The 18,249-nt window shown below is 43.7% G+C and overlaps 1 protein-coding gene across 1 annotated transcript; it reads left to right on the top strand.

Annotated features, from left to right (window-relative positions):
- The first annotated feature begins 1,964 nt into the window (after window positions 1-1,964).
- Window positions 1,965-4,093, top strand: HOXA1 (homeobox A1). The gene is made up of 2 exons (XM_060019913.1): window positions 1,965-2,607; window positions 3,087-4,093. Exons 1-2 carry the CDS (start codon window positions 1,965-1,967, stop codon window positions 3,440-3,442), a joined length of 999 nt encoding a protein of 332 aa, XP_059875896.1. The 3' UTR covers window positions 3,443-4,093.
- Window positions 4,094-18,249: the final 14,156 nt, after the last annotated feature.

Genomic DNA, 18,249 nt, shown 5'->3' with positions numbered 1-18,249 from the left:
TACCCTTTCAAAAGGAAATGTTTAGGAAAAATGTTCCTTTGCTACTGAGGGAATCTACAGTCAAATGTCTGCCAGTTTTCCCTCTTGGGGAGACAGGTTAGGAGGGAACTTCTATACGTGAAGAACAGAACCCAGAAACCTGAAAGGCTGACTAACACATCTGAAACGTGCCTGCCTCAAGAAAAACCTCCTTCTTTTAACTGGGGAGGGGGAGCTAGAGAGGAGTGGGGACCCCCAACCCACGCACAATCCTCAGACAATCCGATCTGTCGGACTCCGATGTGGTGAACACGGTCAGAATAGAGCTACACAGCATTGGCTGCAAAGCTTCTGGATGATGTCTGGATTTCTTTTACCCAAGAATGCATCAATTCTTGGCCTCTGTTTGGCCTTTTCTCTCTACAAGCTAAGGGTTCACACGAAACCTAATAGTAAACAGCAGTTAACGACCCCGTCGGCATCGGGTAGGACGAGGGTGATGGAGAACAGGACCCCTGTCCTGGGATGACGCTCAGATTTGCACATGTCTCTCTAGGGAAAGACTTGAAGGTTCACACAAGGAACTACGCAGTCAGTTGTTGGGGAAGGAGGAAATGTCCCGTCCACCATCAGCCATCTGTCCCCCGCCCCTCCCACCTGCCAACCCCCCACCCCCACTTCAGCTGTGCAGTAGAATGGGGGGGGTGGATAAAGGAAGCTCTACCACTCCTAACATCTCCCTTCAGAAAACGAGAAACGTTGCGGGGAGTGGGGGGGGAGAGTCCATCGTAGTTTGCGGTAGCCGTGGTCTCGCCCTTTGAGGCCCCGGTCGGATCACGCAGGCTCCTGGGTCCTAGGGAGCCGGCAGATGGCCTGCAGCGCAGGGCCCGGCCCCCAGGCTTGCCACGTCCGCTAGCGTCATCTCTCTCCCCCCGCCTCCTCCCCCTCAAAATCCACCGGCGGAGTTGCTACGGATCCCGTAGGGCTCCCAGAGCAAGCTGAGTGGGGAGGAGAAAGGGGCGGAGAGCGAGGAGAGAGGGAGGGCGAAGAGTTGGGCCACCCCTGGTCTTGGCCAGCAAGCCTAGCTCCCAAGGCTCACCCACTCCCGGGCGTCAAATTACATACAAAAGCTCCACGTTGCCACGCTAATAGCCGATGGGGGGGGGGGGGAGGGAGGGGGAGGAGGAAAGGAGGCTTCAAGACCCTCCCTGGAGAAGGGAAGTTTCCTTTTTTGCCCTCGTCCCCTCCACGCCCACTCGGGTTCCTCCCAGTCAGCTCTCTGCGTACTTCCCTCTCCATCCCGAGCTTAGAGAGCTGGTGGCCCAGCCTCGTCCTACGCCACCGTTCTCGGCACTCCTCGAGGCACCGCAGAAGGCACTGAACGGAAAGCGCCCGGGGAGCAACCCTTCCAATTCCTTGCGTTCCGGGCTCGGCCAGTGTGCTAGTGGCGGCCCAGCGAGCTCCCGCCCACTGATTCCCGACCCGAGAGATCGAGGAGCCCTCCTCGCTTCTCACCTCTTGCCAATTCATCTTTCTGTGCGCGGTGGGCAAGGGGGCGGTGACGGGGGATGCCTTCCAGCCCCCACTTCCCGGAGGGGGGGGGAGATCGGATTCAGCGCGCGCAGAAAGCAGCCTCTGCTCCCCTTCGCCCCAGCGCTCCGAATCTGCCCCGGCAGCTGCCGCAGCTGCTGCTGCCGCCCGGGCTGCCTGGGGGGGCGACTGCGCGTCACCTAGACTGAGGAGCGCTGGGGATTTAAATGCCACTGAAATGGTGATCCATCACCGCAGGAGCCAGCAAACTTTCGCAGCAAGCTCCGCCATTGGTTGATATAGTCACGTGCCCCTCCCCTAGCGCCCTCCGCCCTCCCGCCCCCCCTCTTGCGCACTGTACATTCATATCATTTTTCTTCTCCGGCCCCATGGAGGAAGTGAGAAAGTTGGCACGGTCACCCAGGGCTTCGCAGGACCCGGTCACTCAGTGACAGATGGACAATGCAAGAATGAGCTCCTTCCTGGAATACCCCATCCTCAGCGGTGGCGACTCGGGGACCTGCTCAGCGCGAGCCTACCCCTCCGACCATGGAATTACAACTTTCCAGTCGTGCGCGGTCAGTGCCAACAGCTGTGGCGGCGACGACCGCTTCCTAGTGGGCAGGGGGGTGCAGATCAGCCCGCCCCACCACCACCACCATCACCACCCCCAGCCGGCCACCTACCAGACTGCTGGGAACCTGGGGGTATCCTACTCCCACTCGAGTTGTGGTCCAAGCTACGGCGCGCAGAACTTCGGCGCGCCTTACAGCCCCTACGCGTTAAATCAGGAAGCAGAAGTAAGTGGTGGGTACCCCTCGTGCGCTCCCGCTGTTTACTCTGGAAATCTCTCATCTCCCATGGTCCAGCATCACCACCACCACCAGGGTTATGCCGGGGGCGCGGTGGGCTCGCCTCAGTACATTCACCACTCATATGGACAAGAGCACCAGAGCCTGGCCCTGGCCACGTATAATAACTCCTTGTCCCCTCTCCACGCCAGCCACCAAGAAGCCTGTCGCTCCCCTGCATCAGAGACATCTTCTCCAGCACAGACCTTTGACTGGATGAAAGTCAAAAGAAACCCTCCCAAAACAGGTCAGTCTTGCCATTCCATGAAAGCTCCTTGATGATTTTGGAAGGAGCTGGTATGCTTAGTTTCCAAGGAAAATTAATCATGTTTTTTTTTTAAAGTTCTTGCTTCCCACCTGTGTTGTAGGGTGTGGGGTGGTTTACCCAGGTGCGTTGGGGCAAAGGAGCATCTGGGACTGCTGTATTTCCAAAGGGGCTGGGTTTTAGAGGTTTGGGAAGTAGGAAGTGGGAAGTGGGTAGGTGTGTGTGTGTGGGGGGGCGTCCTGTTAATATCTCCAGGCTCCATTAATCACGGTCTGACCATGCTAATGGTTGATTTCAGATTAACACTTTACACCTCATCACTCACCCTCCCAAGCCCAGTTTATGTTCAGAAATTCTTGATTCCTCTTTACCCGAAGGTTGCTCTGAAGCGTGTACGGAATCTCATATCGATTATAAAAATTTTTACCTTTTCCTCTCATCGCTTCCCACCTTGCCCCCAGGGAAAGTCGGAGAGTATGGCTACGTGGGTCAACCCAATGCAGTGCGTACCAACTTCACTACTAAACAGCTCACAGAGCTGGAGAAGGAGTTTCACTTCAACAAGTACTTGACGCGTGCCCGCAGGGTGGAGATTGCCGCATCCCTGCAGCTCAATGAGACCCAGGTGAAGATCTGGTTCCAGAACCGCCGAATGAAGCAGAAGAAACGAGAGAAGGAGGGCCTCTTGCCCATCTCTCCAGCCACTCCGACGGGAAGCGAGGAGAAGGCCGAGGAATCCTCAGAGAAGTCCAGCTCCTCACCCTGCGTTCCTTCCCCGGGGTCTTCTACCTCAGACACTCTACCTACCTCCCACTGAGGCCGCCCTGGCCCCACTCTGCAGCCCAGGCTACTCCTCCGGCTGGGACTTCTTACCCAAAGCACATTCTTAGCTTATCTTCCTCTCCATTTACAATCTTTCTCTTCCTTTCTGATCCTATCTGGGGAACTCCTGGCCAGGATAATGGGTTTCCAGAGAATTCTGGATTAGAAACTTGATGAGGGGGGAGGGGGGTGTTAGCTCCGTAGCGCAGATTGAGGGCCAGCATCAATTTTCCAATGGCACCTAACACCCCTACTTTTAGGAGATTTCGACAGAACCTACTGTTCCTTTCAGATGCCCTTTGGAAAATAGTTTCCTCTGCCAGCCAAAACATGTCAGAGCGAGGCCTCTCATCTTTTATCTATCTGTATATTCACAGTTCTCCCCTACTTTGCCCTTAAAGTAGGCTAGAGAGAGAGAGAAGAGGGTCCAGGAGCTCATGAAGAACAGATACACCATGAGAGTGTTTACACAATTAATTCATCCCTTAATTTAATTCAGTTTTATGTGTGTGAGTTTGCTGGTTGTAAATGCTTTGTCCTGAAAGATTTATCTTTATACAGATTTTCTAGAAATGTTTTGATTAAGTGACTAAAACACAGTGGGCAAACTCTCAAAGCTGGTACAACTTTATATGTGATTATAGGTTAAAGATTATAGGTTAAAGAATTAAAAGCTCTCATTTAAAATCAATCAGATGCCTCAGATGGTAGCCTCAATTTGTTCTTTCAGTGAGTTCAGAAGGCCTGCAGAATACAAGGGTCAGAAACCTTGCTTCCTGTGCTAAGTCTCTCCCCATCCCCACTCCTTTCTTGTTTCTCTGGCCACACTCTATTTAAAATTTGTGCTGGATTATTCAGCATCTAAATGTATTATTCAAACCAGCTTCTTCCTTCCACAGTTATCTTAGCTGGATATGATATATTTTCGGCCCAATTGTTAATGTGATGGATGGCACAATGAATGTATATTTTGTGTGATTCGTGAACAGTCTTTTGCATGTCGCACAATGTTTTGATGTCCCTGAAGTACCACACTGAGTTCTATCAGTTATCCTTTGTGATAGTCCCCATTTCCTGTACAATCATGAACAGCTCAGAGATCCCGGAGTGATGTGATCCAGAGCAGAATTTACGGGTCTTAAGATGTCTGTAATAAATATATTCAGGTTTCAGATATGCTCACGCATCTGTGTATTTGGCTTGGCTACAATTTGCTGGTTCCTACAAAGTTGGCTCATTTCACATGGGGGAGAGAAGTGTGGTGTGTATTTTCAAAGAGGTGGGCCTTTTCTTGAAAAAAAAAAGGAAAGGCTTTTCATTATGTAGCTGAAGCTTCCCCTATGAGTGTAATTGCACCTAACGATGTCTATGTAATAGGTTGATTTTCTTTAAAATAGCAGCGGCTGCTTTATTATAATCAAAGTTCATTATGGAAAAAAATGAATGGTGAAGAAATTTATGAAGCAGATCTATTTTTGAAACAAACATGGATACTTCCTGGGTCAAGTGCTAACCTTTTCACCTCCAACTCAACGTTGACATATATATAAACAGAATCCCCTTCAAAAGCTGAAACTCTTCAGTCAGTCTTTCCTCACATCAATGAACCAAGAGCTAAGAGATTCACATTTAATTAGCTTCAGTATAAAGCTGTTTGAGGACGGGGCCCCCACCTCACCCCTCTTCCTTCTTTCTGGATTGTTGGACAGCGTGCCAAAATATTCCACTCTTTAAATTGAGTGTGGTCTGTACTGAGTAAACCTTTGCATCCCTCCTCCAATTCCTCCTGTCAAGATCCACTCCTTCCTTCCACTTTTTAAACCCCTACTCCCAATTCCTTCTGGGTTACATATCTCATTCCCATCAGATTCAGCTTTGATTTCACAGCCACCATGGCTGTAACGGGTCTACCGCTCAATTTCCATGCCACATAACCCAGAAAAACATTTTAATTTTCTCTGGGCTCAATAGGTTCTTCCAGGTGAACTTGTGGAAGCCGCCCTGAAGTCTGTCCATATTCAAGTTGCTTCTGACCAATGCATGTGTCTGCTGGTCTCAGACAGAAGAAGCCAGCAAATCAGAAAGTTCAAAGTGACTCTCCTTCTAGACCTGTTACCACGTTCCCTTTACTTTCACACATTTTTGGAGGCTTTAATTTAACCCCAAGTGTAGAGCAGAAATTTTACCGCATCACAAACAAATACAGACATATGACTTCCGCTCCAAAGGGTGTTTCACAAAGGATGGGCTCGGGTTCAGGGTGGGTGGGCAGTGAGAAATCTTACAAAAACTTGTAATTTGCAGGCCTCCTAGAGCATCCTTGAGATTTCCTGTAGTTCCCTGTCAAAGAGAGTGAGCCGGGACTCTGCAGGCGCAGTTGCCGCGGCCATATCAAGGGCACCCAGTGCCCTCCCCTCAGCTCCTGGGTTCTGGGGTTGCTTCTAAAAGACTCAAGTGGATGGAGGAGAACTTCAAAGTCAGCCAACTCTTTCTTTCATTTCCCGCCTGGCCGTATACAGTATCTTTTGTTTATTAGTGTAAAGCCACACAGCGAAACAGATGGCTGGTTTCCAAATACTTTAATGTGTTAAAGTGTCATTTGCATGCCACTGCCGAGATTTCAATATCTAAAAGCAGGGCCAACCCGCTGGAATCCGGAGATTCCAATCTTCTAGGTGCTGGTTTTAACGTAGCTGAGAGAGAGGAGGATGATGAATTATGGCTAAACATCCCAAGCCTTCTCTAGGTCGTGGAATAAATCAATTAACAAGCAATGCATTTAGGAAACATTAATATACCTTTCAACAAGGAAAACATTTGTATCTTTTTAGTTGTCCCAATCGATTAAATCAAAGGCGCTTAACACATCCTATTTCAAGGTCTCTCTTTTTCTGCTTTGGTCTCTGAGGAGCACAGTTAGCTCCTTGAAAAATGACAGCCATGGTAACTGAAATGACAGAAGACGGAAAACAGAAAATAACATTTTATTGATAAATTTAAAAAGGACAAGAGTCTCAATTAGGGACTTGGGATAATCACAATATAAAATTCCAGTTTTCCAATGCTTTTTCCTCACTTCTCTCACCTTCATTCAAAGTACTCCAGAAATTTAGGGTGTCCCCAACTGAGGCTGAGTTGAAATTGTGCTGTGACTCTGAAGTCTGCTCTCAGCTTCACCTTTGAAAGTTTACTTTTGGAGGCTATTCAGATATCCTGGTGTTTTCCTCTGGGGCAATCAGATTCAAACCGATCAATATTTACTCAGTCTGAAAGGGTTGTTGAAAAGCCTGCTAACAACAAACTGCTTAGCTGCTCACCCCTGTTTAATCTCAGGTTCACTGAAAGTTCAAGAAGAGATGAATGCAGTGATGGGTCACTTTAGAATGAGTCCCAGTGGTTTATCTGAGCTCTCTGCTAAAGGCAACAATTATAGTTCCATCCCTCTTTGGGAAAGGGTTAACTTGCCTATTATTCTTTTGCTAAACAGTGTTTACTAGAAACTTAAAACACTTTCCTCTCCCTTCCTGACTTTTTTTGGGGGGGGGTGGAGAGGGACTTTCCAGCTGCCCTTCTCCTGTCTCCTCTAGCTTTCTGCCAAGCCACTAGGTTTCATTTGACTTAAAATAAATTACATGGAATATTTAAAAAACATTCAATTAGCCTGACAGAAGAGATCCGATTTATTTCAGGTGCCACGAACTATGAAATGAAGCTCTTTGGGCCATTAGAGTGTATCTTCTTTGCGAAAGAACAGGGCAAGATTGAACTGAAATCCATTTGCGTTTGAGTAATATCGACAATCAGAGCCCCAATATCCATCTGAGATGGCTGTTTAGACATCAGATGGGGGGAGTGGAGGGGGAAGTGCCTTGTGCAGAAGCAAATACCTCAGGTGGAAAGTCAACTTTAAAATTTTATGCCCTCCGAGCATACGAACTGCTGAGATGAAAGGAAGACCCAAGGAAGCCAGTGGGGAATGGTGGGAGAAGATGCTGGACCCTGAAGCTAATTGCTACAGCTCTTCAGAGGTCAAAGTTCATATAATCACTGCATAAATGCATACTAAATAGGGACTTATTAAGCTTTTCTGATGGCTGAGCACGTCTGTGAAAAAAACGGTCACTGCTGTTTGTGTTTCTTCCTGAAGAATAATCATCCTTGCAGTAGAAGCTCTAGGAGTCTGTGTCTTTAATTTACTATTTTGAATGACAGGCAAACTTCTGTTTTAAAATTTTGAAAACGGTGCGTGAACAGCATCTTTCTTAATATGGGTTGGGACTGTAAAATACCTCTTGGAAATGCTATGGCTTTTTCAACACACACAAGAACATCATGCCCCTATCAGATGAGCTACTCACTAGATGGCTAACTTTGGTGACCCTCTGCTGAAGATAATCTACTTTTTCCTGCATTTCTGAGAACACACGGAAGTTCTGTCTTAGGACTTCTTGTGTTTAGGTGACCAGAATGGATAGAAATCCATCTACCCAAACTCTAATTTTATGAGTCAGAGAGATAAGGCACCCAGAGGTGGACTGATTTGACACAGAGCCCATAATATCAATGCTCTTATTTCCTAAATAAAAACCAGAGTGGCTTAGCACCTGAGGCCAGTGCACTGAATTCTAAATTCCTGATTTTATTTTGTTCCTTCCCATTTACTCAATATGATTAGTTTCAGGCTGGATATTGTTTAAATTTTTCTACTTCTGGTTTACTAGCCACACACTCAGTCAAGTCTTTGATTTTGAGGCCATCAGGATTACTGACTCTTTGAAACAATCTCCCAGTATGGCAGATGGAATGTTTCTGCCATCTTCTTTGAACAACAAAATGTTGGGCTACTTGCTGTTAAAGACATATGTTCTAAAAATATAAAAATAGAGATAGAGCGAGCAGGCAATGTTCAACATATGTGTATTTGTTGTTGCTGTTTCTAAACCTAGACTAGAGAAGAACAAATGAAAGAGGAGTTGTTTGTACCCAAGTTCAACAACCTCCCTTAAACTGTCAAGTGGTATCAGCCAGGAAGGGCTTAGAGATGCAAGGAACATTCCAGGGGGTGTCTTAACCCTGAATCTTTTTTTTTTTTTTTTTTTTGGTGCTTGTTTGTTTCTGTTTGTTTTGTGGCACAGCATATCCTCCTGAATTGTTCTGGTCCAAATTTCTTTTCTCCACCACTTACTCATTTACCTAAAACTCACACACACACACACACACACACACACACACACACACACACACACACACACGCACGCAAGGCACCTCAAGCCCAAACAATTAACATAAAGTTTCCTTACAACACAACCTGCCTCGTTTTCCTTCCTCACTGGGGTTCTACTGATCTCAGCAGAACCTGCTGCCCAAAGGGACATCTACGACTGTCAGTGTTTGAAGAGCTTAACTGGAATCCCTAGCGTTTTAGAGCCTTATTTTTAATAACACCAATCATCAAATATAGCTGACCTTCGGGCCGCAGAACTGAAAACCAAGTAATAATCAACGCTGCTCCGTAGACACTAGCCTATGACCCCACCACCCGCAATCCCAAACCCCAATTACATCATGCAAAACAGTCTGGAAAGACTGCATTTTGAGCTTATTGTAAATAAGTGAAAAGCCCAATGTTTCTTTCTCAACATCTCCAGACACATCTAAAATATGTCTCCATTTTTTAAACATCCCATTACATTTTTCTTGTTAAAAATGTGTTTGTAAAACGTCTAGTCACAGGGCTAATCTATAGAAATCAGATTGTTTTACGTTTTCCTTTTAGGTTTGGGTGGTTACTGGGTTAGTTAAAAAAGAAAGAAAGAAAGAAAAAAAAAGCACCAAGCAACTGCTTGCAACAGAAAATAAAGGAAAAATTATTGAATGACTTTTTTTTTAAATCGGGCGACTTTTGAGCCGCGCTGGACACTTCACAAATTACGACCTGCTACCTTTTAACAGAAAAATCGCCATAGACTCATACGAAGGCAGAAAGCAATGATTTGAGATGGTAGGGGACACCCCTCCCCCCAATATCAGTAATGTTCTTGGACGGGAATTTTCCATTCTGAGGAGCAAATGGGCTCCTTGCTTCAGGGCGCGCAGGGGGCAGCTGCCCCAGCCTCGGCGAGAGCACGGCGGGGGCGGAGACCCGGCCGGTGCTACTGCTTTGAGGGACGGGGTTCGGGGGGTGCCGTCCGGTCTCCGCGGGCCCGCGGGGGTGGAGGGCAGCCCAGACGTCGCGGCTATAACGACTTGCCCCCTCGGCTTCCCCGCCTTCCGGAGCGAACGCCGCGCTTCCTTTCACGTCCTCGCGGGACCCACGCGGAACAGGAGGCAGCAGCCGGGCAGCCGAGCAGCGCCCGCGGGGTTGACCGTGAACGCCGCCGGAGTCAGGGCGCGTCTCCCGCGGCGTCTGAGAGCCCCGCCGGGTCTCAAGGGACCACCTCGCCTCCCGTCTCCTCCTTCTTTCCCAGCCGGCACCTCTTGCGTCTGGCTGCTCCGGGGATGGAGTCGCAGGGCCTGAGAGATTCGGCCTAAAATGCCGCAGGCGGCCGCCTGACTCCTCCCGGTGAGGGCCTAGGCCTTCCGTCCAGCTCGCGAACCACGCCCCGCCCCACGGGGTCCTGGACAGAACATTCACCTCCAGGAGAAGAAACCCAGGTCGGAAACCTAGCCCCCTAGTTCACTTTTCTGATTTGAAAGCGGAGGGAGACTTTACTCCCTGCCTGCCCCCTCCTCTCAGATATTTTCAACATACGTTTAATTGAGTAATATGTTCATTCCCTTTCTAGTTCGACTAAGATGCTTTGAGGGTAGAGGTGAGGGTTGCAGGTGTGGTGAGTTTCTAAACAGTGAATGTTCCTAGAGAGACAAGTACTTCTCTGCTCAGGGAAACAGCCTTGCTTCTCAAATGTCCTCTCCTTATTCAGTTGTAGAGTCAAACTCTGCCTTGCCTCAAGTCGCACTTCTTTCTAGAAAGTTTCCTGTACTACTTTCCACTCTTATCAGCTGAGCCCCGCAGAGCTCCACCTTTTGCGCTGGAAGCTTTGTTATAGAACAAGTAACGGGAGTTGTGTGTGAGTTTTGACTCCCCCTAAGAGATCTTAAGCTTCTTGAGGGCAGGGCTCTTGACGTTTAATAATGAGGAGACAGTCCCTGAGGAAAGTGCTCTGGACTGGAATTCAGGACCCCTGTGTTTAGTCTTTTCTCTTTCACAGGAGAAGCTTAGGTAGTTAGGATACTTAACCTTTCTATACTTTGAGATTCTTAAATTATAAAATAAGGCAAATGTTCTTGTTGACTTTTAAGTTACCCTCTAAAATTTATGTGATTTTTCAGAATCTTGAAAGTCTGGTGTTTATTCAGGATTACTCTGAGCCAAGGCCTATGTCAAATACTTTACTTACATTAACTCATTTAATATGCACCAAGAAGAAAGTGTTTTTATTCTTTTGATTTTCAGATAAGGAAACGGAGAGGCGTAAGATGTTAAGTAACTTGTCCACTGAATCCAGAGTCCAAATTCTTATGCATTTTGTTGTAGTGTTTCTCCACGGTGCCAACCACATAAGTCCTCTACAAAGAGTTATCAGGCTATTGGTGTTTGATACAGGTACTATCACGCTGGTAAAGAATTAGAGAGCTGGGGAAGCTGACTGTTTAATATCAGATGTATGTGCAAACTATGGCTGTACCTTCTCGGGAAAATTAGCAAATGGCAAGTATTTGAATGAAAACAAAGCTAAAGAGAGAGGTCAAAATTAACAGTAAAGTCAATGAGAGGATTAACTTAATACTGACTTTTTTTCATGTCTGACACTAATTGGTTAAGGAAATAATTTTCAGGGAGAAGAAAGATACTGTTTATATTCACAAATGATGTCTGTGGCATGCCTAACATGTGCAGAAAATTGGAAGTATTCAATGTAAAATATAAATGTGTTGTCTCTATGAAAGCTAACATCCATATGGTTGGAAACATTTGAATGCATGAAGTCCCACCCCCCAGCTTTCATTTGGTTAATTGATATACTGAAAATCAGTCACAATTTGCATTTAAAGAATAAAGGAAAAGAATAATTCATCCTCACCCAAAGGGGCCAGTCCTCATAGTTTACCACTTTACACTTCTTGACTGAGAATAACAAGAACAACCAGAACTTCGAGGAATGTATCATGAGGCCTAAAGAGAGCCAGTCTTCAGAAGTCAGTTATTCTCAGAACTCAGTCTGCACAAAGTCAGATTGAATTGTATGTAGAAACACATACATTTGCTTCTTCCCTTTTCTAATTTTCATAAGTGAACAAGGACTTGGCATAATTACAAACATTACAATATTACTGATATTATTCAGTTTTGAATCACGGAATCTAAGACAAGAAGAGACATTAGAAGTCATCTAATTTGGTTTCTCTACTTTACAGGTGAAGAACCTAAGGTCCAGAAAGGTACTAGCAGCAATAGTGGTAAGAAAAAAAATATTTTCTTATATCTTTAATAGGTACTTAAGTGGATATTAGAACTGGCAGGCAAAAGTTAATCTCAAGCTAGATATATTAATAACATTAATGATTAATTACTATATTAAGTATAGTAATTAACAGTAATTAATTTCAGTAATAATTAAATACTGAAGATCTAAAAGTTATTAAGAATAAGCAGGTTTGAATAACTAGATATATGCCCAGAGGGTTTCTTCCTTCCTACTTACCTCCAAGAATCTTACAGAAAAGGTGACTGCTCACATCCATCCTATGCCACAGGATATTAAGCAGGGTAAAAAGGAACTGGCTGATCCATTTTATTTCTTCCATTTCAGAATTTTTTAAAATGTGATTTGACAGATGAAACAGAGACAAAATCAAGAAAAAAGCCAGGCTTCTTAATTGCCCTGCCCAAGCTGCTCAGATGGCATGTTAATTCCCTGGTTGTTCCCTGATTCAGACACCATGGAAGTTGAGGGCATTCTGGTTCCTATGAACCACGAGGACTTCACTTGCAATTCATTATCTTACATCCAATACACTCCTTCTATGAGAGAGATCCAGACTTTAGCAAGTTGTGACAACTTATTCTTTGTATGTTAATATTTATTATTAACTTTCTTGGTACCAGATGCTGAGCTAAGAGTTTTATGTGTATCATATCTCAGTTAGTCTTCATAACAGCCTTATGGGTATTTACTAGTCCCATTTACAGATGGAGAAACTGAAGTTTAGAGACGTTCTCTAAGTTGCTCTCCATTCCATAGTGAGTGATCAGTAAAGTTGAAATTGACAGCCCATGTATTTAATTCTCACATACTGAAGCCTCATATCTTAAGAATATGAAAGTAAAATATAATTAAGACTAACCTTATACTTAACCTTATACTCCAATAAAGATGTTTAAAAAAAAAAAAGACTAACCTTAAATTTAATTTCAGATTTAAAATGTTTATATTTTAGAAGCCTAGTGTTAAGTTGTTATAAACCTATATGTACACTATGAATGATCTTAGTTCTGTTGAAAAATATATTAAAAATATATAATTATGAACATGCATACAAAAAAGTTAATGTTTCTATTTGGGGTTTTATTGCTGACAGAATTGAAGCTCTCAGAATAACAATTATTTGCTTGCAATACTCATAGCCTAGTAAAGAAATAGCATGGTTCTATAATATCATACAGATAAAATTATTAATTAAAAAAATTACCAATTACCATCACATTCCCCCAAATATAGCTTTTTTCTAGAGTCCAGTCTTTGGCCCTGTGCATACTTTTACTTAAAGGCAATTATTGTGTACCACAATTTTGAATTCCACATTTTTTCACTTATGTTATATCATAAATATTATCTGTGTTTATGTGGTATAGTTTTTATTTGATGATTAGTTAAAACAGTGGAAGTATCATTACTTATTACATAAGATATTTTTCTTTCTTTTCTTTCCTCCCTCTCCCCTATTTCTTTTAGTGGGATTGGCCAACATCAGAACCTTTTATGTTTAGAGAATTTCTCACTGTGAGCCAGAAAAGGCCATACCCTTGCTTTCTCGGTAGCCTCATCTGTTTCCAGCACAGCCATGTGAAGGTGCTGTAGATAAACATCCAGCAGCAGTTAGCTCTAGTGGTTTGGCAACATCAGGGTTTGGGGTAAGGGTAGTTGTCTCCTTACCAGACTGGCTGTGTGGTGACATATTGGCTCTGGCTGCTGGGCTTAACATTTCTCAAGCTTGATTTCCAGTCTTCCTAGCAATTTTCTGACCTATCCATTTGTTTAATCCTTTTCCAATGAAATAACCAACCGTTAGTTTCTGTTGCTTACAACTAAGAATCCAGATAATGTACCATATTATAAACCAAATAGTGGTGCTCTGAATTTTTTTTAGGGCTTGTGGGCTATGGCCTGGAATTGTGGGAGGGAAGTTGGACCAGATGGCTTAGAAAGTATCTATGTAAGATGGCCAAATGGCAGCTTCTTCAAATTCCGTTTTCTCTCCTTCCCCAGCTTTGGGCTCTTTTAATACGCACCCTTTTCACTTTGTTAAACCTAAACAAGTATGTTACAAGAGCCAAAGATGGCCCTTTTCTTTGTCCACCAAGAAAACACAAATTTATCTAACTGAGTTGTAGAACAGAACTTATTTCCTATTTTATTTTACAGCTTTCCTATCTTATCATCTCGAGTAGTTATTCTTCTGAGTCTGAGCCTATGTGTACGAGGGTAGCTGACACTTCCTGATAGCTCACATTATACTAGGCACTCTGCTAAGCACTTTCCATGGGTTGCCACCTTAAAATCCTCTCCACAACACTATGAGGTGTAGGTACTATTAAAATCCTTATTTTAAAGAAGGTGAAACTGAGAAGAGAGGTCACCCAGCTAGAAAATGGCGATGCTCACTTTTAAACTTAGCCGTCTGGCTCCTGAGCATTCATTCTTAATAACATTGTATATACACTCTCTACCCTAACTTGCTTGACTCATCCCATTTTTCTTTTTCTTACTTTTCATCTTTCTCATCTCCTAGCTTTTTCTTTCCTATTTGAGAATGACATGAAGGCATCCCATCCAGTCCCTAATTGAACATCAATAATTGTGGGAGGTGAGTGGTTCCGTACCTATCACTTGCGGGTGCCCTTGAGAATACCTCTAGTTTTGCTCTCCTGGCTCTAGGAATTCCTTCTAACTTCACCTCTTCCTGACCTCCACTAATTCCATCCCTTCCCCCACTAGGAACTTCTGCTCTCTCGTCATCTGGTTTCTTTCTTGCTGTCTTCTATTTGAATCCTGTCTCATGACTCTGCTCCTTCATTAATTAAAATATTTATTCAGAGGTGATGCAAAATTTTACAGAGAGAAGATACCATCCCCTTTCAAGGAGTTTACAAATCGTAATGAAGTATATAACCTGATTTATGTTAGAGAACATTTTTTAATTAATATTTTTATTAGAATTTAGTTAAACATTTAAACTTCTAGGATTTTATTATAAAAGTTGTATAGAGTAATTACAGGTGACATTCCTTTCTCCCCAAAACGTATAACTTGAGAGTAAGCCTTTAGTTCTGGTTGGGGCTGTGATCAACATGTGATCTGGGTCAAATGCTAAGGTTTTAAGATGACCTTTGCTGGAGAAGACATGATGGTGGGGAAATGTTAACGTAATCTTCATGCTCCCGTTTGACTGCGAAAGCCAAGGGAATGGAAAGAGAAGAGTGTCAGAATTGTAGAAACTTGGGGCTTTTCAGGTGTTTGTGAGTCAGAAAGGATGAAAATGGAGGGTGAGACAGTTGGAAATGACCCTGGGGAAATTGTATGCTTAGGAAAAAGGGGATTTAATTTTGGGAAAATTCTGTAGATGGAATCTAGGGATGCTACCAAGTTAGATAGAGTTCTTAATGGTTTCAAGGTGATCCAGATCTGGAATATGTGAGTGACTAGAGGAAGTTTTTTTAAAAAAACTTCTGGCTTAAAAAAAGAAAATAAAGTTAGGAACAACTCTAAAAGCAGATAATTCACCATGGTTTAGTGTAACTATGCAATTATACATATATGTGTTTATATCTCTCGTTAGAAGAGCCTTTCCTTCTAATGCTACACTACTCACGTTGTTCACCTGGCTTCTTGAGTTCCGTCCAAAGAGCCAAGCTCTTTCTTGTCTGAGGGACTTGCAACCTGGAATCACTCCCCCCTCCCCATTTTCTTCTAAGATCTTGAGGCTTTAGCTAAACGATGCTTCTGCAGAGAGGCCTTACCTGAGCACCCTCTGTTTCCTTTACATACTATCAGAGTTTGCAGGTGTAGTTTTATATATATATATTTTGTCTCTTCTTCTAGACCATAAGCAACCTATGCCCAGAGGGCTTTTCTGTCCATTCACTACTTTATGTTTCCTCAGCATACAGTTCCTGTCACATAGTAAATGCTCAATGGACATTGAATGATTGTTTGTATTAATTGGGGTCCAGCTAAGCTACTGTTACAAAGAAATCTAAAAATACAGTGGCTTAAATATGGCTGACTTTAATTCTCTTGCAAGTAAAATTTCAGAGAAATATAAGAGCCCAGACTGCTGGGCTGCCTTAGCTCCGTGAGGTCATTCATAAGGTGGGTATCTTCCATTGTGCTCTTCCAACATTCCTTAGGTCTTGTCTGTACGGTTGAAGCTGTGTCACCTCCCCATTCCCATTTCAGTTTTTAGGAAGAGTGATAGAGGGAAAGTGGAAGGCAAGCAATTTCCTACGAAGGAAGTGACTTGTAAGTGGCACACAATTTCCACTCACATTTTATTGTGATGAACTTAGTCACATGGCCACACCTAGCTGCAAAGGATACTAGGAAATGCAAAGGATACTAGAGAATGGGTATTTGGGGAATAACTAATCATTTACTTCATTGTTGGATAAATGTTTGTTGAAAGAATGAATATTCATTCTTACATTATCAGAGGTTGGAATAAAATAGGGGTTTAGGAGCTGTGTTTTAGAATCCCAGAAAAATATTTATGATACAAAATGCTAGATATAGACTAAGATAACATCAAATATGTTTCATGACACAACCTATTCACCTGCAAATTTTGGGACAAGGGGGGTTAAAGGTCTAAGAAATTTGCTAAGGCCAAGAAATTGAGCGAAGGGGGCATGGGTGGCTCTGGGTATTGTGGATACATACCTGGCCTTGTTAGAATTGGGAGATGAATTCCATGTCTTCAGCAAGCTCCCAGAAATAAGCTTTTAGCTGCTACAGTTAGGTAAGACTTTCCTAGTCAGAAGGGAGCTATTTTGAAGTAAAGACATTACTTGATTACCAGCCTTTTCTCTTTGTTAACCTAAATTTGACACTAACAAAGACTTGGAAATTCTACGGCTGAAAACAGAGCAAAACCAAATAGTAACTATTTTAAAGGATATGGATAAAATTTATGTTCCAATGATGTGTCCTGATAGAGAAATCACATCTTTACAAGTGTGGCTTGAGCATGGAGCTCTGTGACAGCGCTTGCACCTGTCCTTCCCTTTGAGTGGCTCCGGGCATCTTGGCTTATCATCAACTGGCCTGGTCATGTGACTACAGATGAACTGAAGGGCCCCAGCTGCTGCCACAGCCCAAGTTATCTTTTTTGTGGCTGCAGAAGACACTGGGTTTGGTGTTAGCTCCTCCTGCCTTAAATGCTCTTTGCACAAAAAAGGTAACCATTTCCTTCCCATCTCCCCAATACATTTGGCCAAAAGATTTAGGGAACCCATTTTGCCCCTTTCTCTGCCTTTCGGCCTGCCAGACTCCTTCCAGCTGAGCTCATAGGTCTGTCTTCTGTGAAACCTGTCCCAGGGAAAGCGAATCGTCCTCCTTCAGCATTTCATTTGTTAGAGCACTTCTTATTTTTGGACTTTAAATTCTTTTAACCAGGCTGTTACTCTTCTTTGTAAAGTACTCCAAGATAGAGACCATATCTTATTAATCATTCTCTCTGCCTTGTACAATCCCTAGCACATGGTAGACACTTGATAAACGTTTGCTGAATGCATGAATGGGTGAATGAGTGAGTGGGCGAGGGAAAAATTCTTTGGGTTCTTTCTATAGCCTCTCAGCTATTCTAATGCTGTTCATGACTCCCCAAGGCTGGGTACACAAAGTGTGATCTCAAGTTCTTCCATGTTTCCGAAGTATTTTCTTACTTGCTTACTAAAGTTAAATTGAAATTCAAAATTCTTTAATGGAGAATCGACCTTTCAGTATACAATGAGGGGTAAAATGGTTTACAGGTAAATGCTGCTTGAATGAATATACTGACTAAAGCTTATTGACACTAAAGTGTAACCAATCAGTCAGTCAAAAAGTGTAAATAACTGATACTAGGGCCTTTTCTGTTTTGACAGGGGGGTGGAAGTTAGAGAGAAGTTGGTGCTTGGGCCTTAGAGTGGCAGGAGAGGATGGGAGGTCAAAGGGTCATCTAGGTAGAAACAGAGCACAGAAAGGGGAAGTAGGGGCCACTGATTTAACACTTCCTTAATGTCTCAATTTTAGAGAGAAGTATGGCAGGACCACTCATGTTCGTGCTTTCATCAGGACAGTGTTGGGAACTGTATGGCGCGTGAACACTACTTTATAGGATTTGTTAAGATCTGGCTGTCTGTGCATGTGTGCACTTTAAAAAGTTGACTTTGTTGCAGAGGAATTACATTTTCAGAGGAGTTAATTAAGGGTTGTATAACCTAGATTATACCCTAAAATAACTCTCCCAGTAGTATAACAGTCTGTGTACTTTGCGTGACTAAGTGGTGTTGGAGATGGCCCTGGACTGGTAGATGATATG

The sequence above is a fragment of the Delphinus delphis genome, chromosome 9 (assembly GCF_949987515.2).
Source record: "Delphinus delphis chromosome 9, mDelDel1.2, whole genome shotgun sequence".
Taxonomy (NCBI): Eukaryota; Metazoa; Chordata; class Mammalia; order Artiodactyla; family Delphinidae; genus Delphinus; species Delphinus delphis.
This window is presented reverse-complemented; position numbering and strand designations above follow the sequence as displayed.